This window comes from Giraffa tippelskirchi, chromosome 6, assembly GCF_054371585.1.
Source record: "Giraffa tippelskirchi isolate mGirTip1 chromosome 6, T2T-mGirTip1v1.2.pri, whole genome shotgun sequence".
NCBI lineage: Eukaryota > Metazoa > Chordata > Mammalia > Artiodactyla > Giraffidae > Giraffa > Giraffa tippelskirchi.
This window is the reverse complement of record NC_137280.1, coordinates 23,620,586-23,629,199: the sequence shown is the minus strand read 5'-3', so window position 1 is coordinate 23,629,199 and position 8,614 is coordinate 23,620,586. Positions and strand designations below refer to the sequence as shown.

The following is an 8,614-nucleotide window of genomic DNA, read 5'->3' as shown; positions in this document are numbered from 1 at the left end:
ACTGGAAAAACCATAGCCTTGACTACACGGACCTTTGTTGGCAAAGTAATGTCTCTGCTTTTAAATATGCTATCTAGGTTGGCCATAACCTTCCTTCCAAGGAGTAAGCATCTTTTAATTTCATGGCTGCAATCACCATCAGCAGTGATTTTGGAGCCCCAAAAAATAAAGTCTGACACGGTTTCCACTGTTTCCCCATCTATTTGCCAAGAGAAGACTCTACAAGTGGACATCACCAGATGGTCGACACCGAAATCAGATTGATTATATTCTTTGCAGCCAGAGATGAAGAAGCTGTATACAGTCAGCAAAAACAAGACCGGGAGCAGATTGTGGCTCGGATCATGAACTGCTTATTGCCAAATTCAGACTTAAATTGAAGAAATTAGGGAAAACCACTAGACCATTCAGGTATGACCTAGATCAAATCCCTTATGAGTATACAGTGGAAGTGACAAATAGATTTGAGGGTCTAGACCTGATAGACAGAGTGCCTGATGAACTATGGACAGAGGTTCGTGACATTGTACAGGAAACAGGGATCAAGAAAATCCCCATGGAAAAGAAATGCAAAAAAGCAAAATGGCTGTCTGAGGAGGCCTTACAGATAGCTGGGAAGAGAAGAGAAGCGAAAAGCAAAGGAGAAAAGGAAAGATATTCCCATCTGAATGCAGAGTTCCAAAGAATAGCAAGGAGAGATAAGAAAGCCTTCCTCAGCGATCAGTGCAAACAAATAGAAGAAAACAACAGATTGGGAAAGACTAGAGATCTCTTCAAGAAAATTAGAGATACCAAAGGAACATTTCATGCAAAGATGGGCTCGATAAAGGACAGAAATGGTATGGACCTAACAGAAGCAGAAGATATTAAGAAGAGGTGGCAAGAATACACCGAAAAACTGTACAAAAAAGATCTTCACGACCCAGATAATCACGATGGTGTGATCACTCACCTAGAGCCAGACATCCTGGAATGTGAAGTCAAGTGGGCCTTAGAAAGCATCACTACGAACAAAGCTAGTGGAGGTGATGGAATTCCAGTTGAGCTATTTCAAATCCTCAAAGGTGATGCTGTGAAAGTGCTGCACTCGATATGCCAGCAAATTTGGAAAACTCAGCAGTGGCCACAGGACTGAAAGAGGTCAGTCTTCATTCCAATCCAAAAAAAGGCAATGCCAAAGAATGCTCAAACTACGGCACAATTTCACTCATCTCACATGCTAGTAAAGTAATGCTCAAAATTCTCCAAGCCAGGCTTCAGCAATACGTGAACCGTGAACTTCCAGATGTTCAAGCTGGTTTCAGAAAAGGCAGAGGAACCAGAGATCAAATTGCAAATATCCGCTGGATCATCGAAAAAGCAAGAGAGTTCCAGAAAAACATCTATTTCTGCTTTATTGACTATGCCAAAGCCTTTGACTGTGTGGATCACAATCAACTGTGGAAAATTCTTCAAGAGATGGGAATACCAGACCATCTGACCTGTCTCTTGAGAAACCTGTATGCAGGTCAGGAAGCAACAGTTAGTACTGGACATGGAACAACAGACTGGTTCCAAATAGGAAAAGGAGTCCGTCAAGGCTGTATATTGTCACCTTGCTTATTTACCTTATATGCAGAGTACATCATGAGAAATGCTGGGCTGGAAGAAACACAAGCTGGAATCAAGATTGCCGGGAGAAATATCAATAACCTCAGATATGTGCATGACACCACCCTTATGGCAGAAAGTGAAGAAGAACTAAACAGCCTCTTGATGAAGGTGAAAGAGGAGAGTGAAAAAGTTGGCTTAAAGCTCAACGTTCAGAAAACTAAGCTCATGGCATCTGGTCCCATCACTTCATGGGGAATAGATGGGGAAACAGTGGAAACAGTGTCAGACTTTATTTTTTTGGGCTCCAGAATCACTGCTGATGGTGATTGCAGCCATGGAATTAAAGATGCTTACTCCTTGGAAGGAAGGTTATGGCCAACCTAGATAGCATATTTAAAAGCAGAGACATTACTTTGCCAACAAAAGTCCGTCTAGTCAAGGCTATGGTTTTTCCAGTGGTCATGTATGGATGTGAGAGTTGGATGGTGAAGAAAGCTGAGCGCTGAAGAATTGATGCTTTTGAACTGTGGTGTTGGAGAAGACTCTTGAGAGTCCCTTGGACTCCAAGGAGATCCAATCAATCCATCCTGAAAGAGATCAATCCTGGGTGTTCATTGGAATGTCTGATGTTGAAGCTGAAACTCCAATACTTTGGGCACCTCATGCGAAGGGTTGACTCATTGGAAAAGGCCCTAATGCTGGGTAGGATTGGGGGCAGGAGGAGAAGGGGACGACAGAGGATGAGATGGTTGGATGGCATCACCGACTCGATGGACATGGGTTTGGGTAGACTCCGGGAGTTGGTGATGGACAGAGAGGCCTGGCGTGCTGCAATTCACGGGGTCGCAAAGTGTCGGACATGACTGAGCGACTGAACTGAACTGAACTGAACTGATGGGACCAGATGCCCTGATCTTCGTTTTCTGAACGTTGAGCTTTAAGCCAACTTTTTCACTCTCCTGTTTCACTTTCATCAAGAGGCTCTTTAGTTCTTCTTCACTTTCTGCCTTAAGGGTGGTGTCATCTGCATATCTGAGGTTATTGATATTTCTCCCAGAAATCTTGATTCCAGCTTGTGTTTCTTCCAGCCCAGTGTTTCTCATGCTGTACTCTGCATATAAGTTAAATAAGCAGGGTGACAATATACAGCCTTGACGTACTCCTTTTCCTATTTGGAACCAGTCTGTTGTTCCATGTCCAGTTCTAACTGTTGCTTCCTGACCTGCATACAGGTTTCTCAAGAGACAGGTCAGATGGTCTGGTATTCCCATCTCTTGAAGAATTTTCCACAGTTGATTGTGATCCACACAGTCAAAGGCTTTGGCATAGTCAATAAAGCAGAAATAGATGTTTTTCTGGAACTCTCTTGCTTTTTCGATGATCCAGCGGATGTTGGCAATTTGATCTCTGGTTCCTCTGCCTTTTCTAAAACCAGCTTGATCATCTGGAAGTTCCCAGTTCACGTATTGCTGAAGCCTGGCTTGGAGTATTTTGAGCATTACTTTACTAGCATGTGAGATGAGTGCAATTGTGCGGTAGTTCGAGCATTCTTTAGCATTACCTTTCTAGCCAAGGCTATGGTTTTTCCAGTAGTCATGTATGGATGTGAGAGTTGGACGGTGAAGAAACCTGAGCGCTGAAGAATGGATGCTTTTGAACTGTCGTGTTGAAGAAGACTCTTGAGTCCCTTGGACTGCAAGAAGATCCAACCAGCCCATCCTAAAGGAGATCAGTCCTGGGTGTTCATTGGAAGGACTGATGTTGAAGCTGAAACTCCAATACTTTGGCCACCTCATGCGACGAGTTGACTCACTGGAGAAGACCCTAGTGCTGGGAAGGATTGGGGGCAGGAGGAGAAGGGGATGACAGAGGATGAGATGGCTGGATGGCATCACCGACTCGGTGGGCATGGGCTTGGGTAGACTCGGGGAGTTGGTGATGGACAGGGAGGCCTGGCGTGCAGCGATTCATGGGGTCGCAAAGAGTCGGACACCACTGAGCGAGTAAACTGAACTATGAAATGATTACTATACACCAAACATAAACTAAGCTGTTCCTCCTTGTATGTGATTTTCTGGAGAGCAGGAGCTTCAGTATCTTGCCCTCCACCGCACCTCCAATACAAATGACATTGCCTCAGCCAATCAGTTCTTTTCAGTATTTGTTAATGGAACGGATCGCAACGGTGGCTCAGCTGTAAAGCATCAGCCAGCAATGCTGAGACTTGTAGGAGACGCGGGTTCCATCCCTGGGTTGGAAAGATACCCTGGAGTAGGAAATGGCAACCCACTCCAGTGTTCTTGCCTGGGAAATCCCATGGACCGAGGAACCTGGTGGGCTGCAGTCCACGGGGTCGCAAGAGTCGGACAGGACTGAGGCACTAAACAACTTCAAGACATCTATTGGTCTTAGAGAAACTTCGCCTGCCTCTCCACCCGGGGCCACCGTAGCTGAGAAGGAGGGAGGGACGAGAGAGGGAGGATCTCACGCATGCGCTGTTGTTCTCTGAGCGCTCGCGTTTGAACCCCGCCCCTTTCTTTGACTGGTTTAGCCACTGCACTTGCGCAGTTCGGGACTGTTTGTTCCTTTGTCGGCGCTATCAATAAAGTTTTAGCGAGCGCACACTTTCTTTTTCCTTGGCAAGATGGCGGAGTACGACTTGACCACTCGCATCGCGCACTTTTTAGATCGGCATTTAGTGTTCCCGTTGCTTGAGTTTCTCTCCGTAAAAGAGGTAAGGGGGTTTTTGAGCGCGCGGAAGGCGTGGCAGTGCGTGAGATGCGAGGTAAGGCCAAAAAGCAGTGGCGGTAGCCTTAGGCCTGACACGTGTGAGGCGGCCGCGAGTTTTGTCTTGAGACGGGCTGTAAGGACCTGCTAGTAGTTTAGCGTCAACCCTGTTGATTAGCTCCGCGGAATTCTGCCGTGAGCAGCGGTAAGGCGACAATACGAAACTCAGAGGCGAAAAGGAGTGATCCCTGCTTCACTTCTTGAGGTGCCGGTGCCGTAGGGACTTGCGCGTCATTCCTCAAGGACGCTGACGATTGGCTGGCTCTGCCGTAGCAATGCTTGACTGACGCTGCTGCTAAGTCGCTTCAGTCGTGTCCGACTCTGTGCGACCCCATAGAGGGCAGCTCACCAGGCTCCGCCGTCCCTAGGAGAATGCTTGACTAGCCGGCTTCTAAAAGCAAAAAATTTAATTTTTTTTTCGGGCACTGTAGGAAGGGTGGCTTTGGCTCTGTGTTTTTCCTTGCCGGATGGTTTGGAATGATTTTCTTACACTTAAATATCTAGTCCCTTAGTTTCTGTAAAGTTATGAATTCTTTGCCAAGAGTTTAGTGTTTCTGTAGATAGCCACTGCCTAGAAGCATCGCATGTTTTGTTCGATGGGAAGGGGGACGCAAAAAATAACAAACCAGCAATTTTTATCTTCCAAGTTGATTTTCAGCGTATAGATGTACGGACTTCGAGTGATTGGAATTGTTCGCTAATGTTCATTTAGCTATTCAAGATACCTTGAAAAAGTACTTGGTTCTGGACCTCATTTAAAAACATGTTTCAGATCTAAAAGTTTGGAACTCTTAGGCTTAGTTACACTTTCGTTTATTGGGAAATTGGTGCATTTTAGTAGTTACAGTAAAGCGACATTGCTGTGAGGAAAGAATTAGAATATTGACCAGAAAAAATAGACGCATTCTGTTTCCAAAAGCAGATTAAAACTCGAGTCTACTTAGGACACTCTAGATTTGGAGAGTAGATTTTGTGTGTCCGAACAGCAAAAAAAATTAAAAAGCCCTACAAATAAACATTAAATTGTTCTGATAAGTTTTCATATTTTCTCATGGTGCACTGGACAGGTAACCCTCAAATTCGTATGAACCGTTGCTAAAAACCTACGGACAACTCTATAGTTGTTGAAATTAGAAAACAGCAAAGTTTATTTTCAATAACTGTTCAAGACTGTCTTGCCATATAAAACTTTGTTCTGTCTTGATTTTTCTTTTATAGGATGTACTTAATCTATATTATAGAGCTTGAATAAAACAGTTCAGTTTGCCTCCTGTTTCTTTTTTGGGTAATTGAGGAAAATTCACCAAAGATCAAGGAATAGAAAAATATCTTCTCTGCTTCTAAACTAGCCAGACTTCTTGTTTAATGGTCTTTACACTTTAGCTTTTCCAGGCAGACAGATGAAAGGGAGGAATACATAAGTGTAAATTAGTTTTTCATTGGGCAAGACCAAAACTGAACAGAGCTGAGAATCAGTGCGAAATAACAGCTCAAAACACGTTTTCTTGGAGAGAATATTGGTAAGATGGCTGTAATACTTCGAGAGGCAGAAGATGCTGGAATATTTATTTATTAGCCATTAAGTATAGGATTACCATGGAATTATGAGAAATCCAAGATAAAATCTCATCACTAAAAAACTTACCCTTTGGTGGAGAAAGGTCTGTAATTATAAGTCCAAGAGTAATAAATGTCAGAGAAGTACTAGCGGAGTGTTACCAAATTGAAGAGGTACTATTCTGTAGGCAAAAGGGATTTTGAGGAGGGGAGTCTTTGAGTTTTGTAGGCTAGATGGTTAAGATAGATACTCAGTGATGAAAAGGGTATTAATTAAATATATTTATAGTATGTTGGAGAATATAAGCTCCATGAGAGCAGGAGCTGTGTTTTCTCCCTGTGTTCTCAGCAGAGAGAGTCTGGTATAAAGGCTTTTCATGATTATTTAATAAATGTGTGAATACTTATTTGAAGCTTGGTGTTCTTTACTCTCAAGTGAAGTGAAGACCAGATAATTTTTAAGAGCCTGGGGAATGAATTGAGACCTGGGCTAGGATCCTTTTTCTGTCAGGACTCTGGTGCACTTGGCAGCTGTCTTTCCCATCTTGACTAAACCTTTTCTCATGCATCAAGTGTTGGTACTACCACCACCCTCATGGGGTAAGTTAGAAAAATTCATGAACTAGTGCGTATAAAGAAGTTAGCCTTCTGGTACAGAGTAGCTACTCCAAAGTGTTTTCATATAGGAGGTTAGGCCGTCCTGTATGAGAGGGGAGCGAGACATTCAGTTGGGGTTTTGAGGAGTGAGGTCAAGCATGGAAATGGTGACTGAAGAAACTGACCAAAGACAAGTGCAAGGATTGATGAGTGTGAAGAACCCAACTTTGATTGGAAATCTTACATTTATAAGTGGTCATTCTTGGAATGAGAGAAACTGTAGAAGGTTATCTGAGTAGTGTAGACAATGTGTGGTGGATAAACGCCATCTCAAGATTGATAAAAAAAAGGATTGCTGATTTGAGAAAAGCAGAGATGTGATTGAATAACATTATTGCCTAGTTCTGAAATATTTTTATAGTTAACCTTAGCCAGAACATAGAAAAGAGATAAATTTTTCCAGTGCTAGCGATTGATATTGAATTCTATTTGGTTGGAGAAAATGAATGGAATAAATGATAACTACTATAGAGAAGAGCTTTCAAGTAGCCAAAACCCGGTGGGCTACAGTCCATGGGGCCACAGAGTCAGACACGACTGAGCACATATTAAAGAGAAGAGCTTGGAAATAGCAAAACTATCCAAACTAACGTAGAAAGTGACAACCAAAAACTGTAAAAATTAGAACAGAGGGTGTGTTGAGGGTGATCAAGCATTTCAGAGACAGTGGTAGAAGAGGTGATGAATTTAAGTGAGAGATGTTAGAGATGAGGTACTGGATGAAAGTTGTTATGATTTGCAGGATAAAGAAGCATTAAAGCTTGAGTTTTTGAAGAATCATCAGTGTAGATGTTGGATTTGTGGAGAATGATAGCAGGAAGAGGTGTTGAAAGATTTTTAGTTTATTAATAAGTAGGAGTTGTTTTCAAGAGGTAGACTGAATTGGCCAACTGTAGCATGTGAACCAAATACACCCGTCTCTGCCTGTTTTGTATGGTCTGAGCTAAAAAAAAAATTAATAGATGAGCATTTGCAGCTGTTCTCAACTATAGAACACTAACTGTACACCAGTTAAGTGAAATTCTTCCTGTCTAGAAAGAATTCCATTCTTCCTGTTTAGAAAGAATTCCATTCTTCTCATTAGTAGAACTGTGTTGCAAAAAATTTTATTCTGTGTTATATTTTTTAATTTCAAAAAGAAAATCGTAACTTTTCTTTCTTATGGTACTTATATATAGTATTCTTGATTTTTGCGTTTTGGCTCACAAAATCTAAAATGTTTACTATCTTTTCTTTACAGAATAAATGTGCATATAAGGTAAAATTTAGAGAGAATTATATAAGCGAGTGTAGATTTAAGAAGGGGCCATTGAGGTCTGACGCATAGCAACAATGCTTTGTATCTACAGTTGGGAGAAACATTACAAATTAAAGGCTACTGATGAAGTGATGAGGAGAGGTGACATGCCAGGAAAAGGATGAATTCACCTAAGGTTAGAGTTTCCATAGGTCAAACTGAAAGGAAACTTTGTTGTTGTTGTTGTTTTTAAGTAAACTTTTTACCAAGTATAACATACAGAAAAGTGAGCAAATAAAATGCTTTTTTTCCTCCCAAGGAAGCACACTTTTGTGTGACCATCATCCAGATCAAAAAATAAAATGTTGCAAACATCCTAAAAATCTTTCTTCTGACCATTCTTAGTCATTACTACCTCTTCCCAAAGGTAAGCACTAGTATGATTAGTTTGGCCATTAAAATTTTTATATAAGTGGAATTAAGCATTCAACCAGCACCTACTTCTTTGTATGACTTCTTTCAACATTGTGAGATTTATCTAAGTTGTTAAGAGTGGCAGTAGTTCATTCATTTTCGATTTGGGATGTTAATCCATTCTATGAGTATACTGCTGTTTATTCCTTCTAATGTTGGTAGACTTGGCTGTTACAAATAACGTTGCTGGGAACAGTCTTTGTAATGTCCTTTGAATGGATACACACATTTATTTTGGGTACCTAGGAGTAGAGTTGCTAGGTTAGAGAATATTTTAGCTTTGGACGATAGAGGTTGTAGTTCTGGCAG

The 8,614-nt window shown here is 41.8% G+C and overlaps 1 protein-coding gene across 2 annotated transcripts in view; it reads left to right on the top strand.

The window, feature by feature from the left end:
• The first annotated feature begins 4,221 nt into the window (after positions 1–4,221).
• EIF3E (eukaryotic translation initiation factor 3 subunit E) overlaps positions 4,222–8,614 on the top strand; it is a 48,060-nt gene continuing 43,667 nt past the window's right edge. For both annotated transcript variants that reach the window (XM_081503055.1, XM_081503054.1), the window contains exon 1: positions 4,222–4,327. In XM_081503055.1, the coding sequence (XP_081359181.1) occupies positions 4,238–4,327 (90 nt within the window). In that variant the 5' untranslated portion in view covers positions 4,222–4,237. The remainder of the gene's footprint in view (positions 4,328–8,614) is intronic.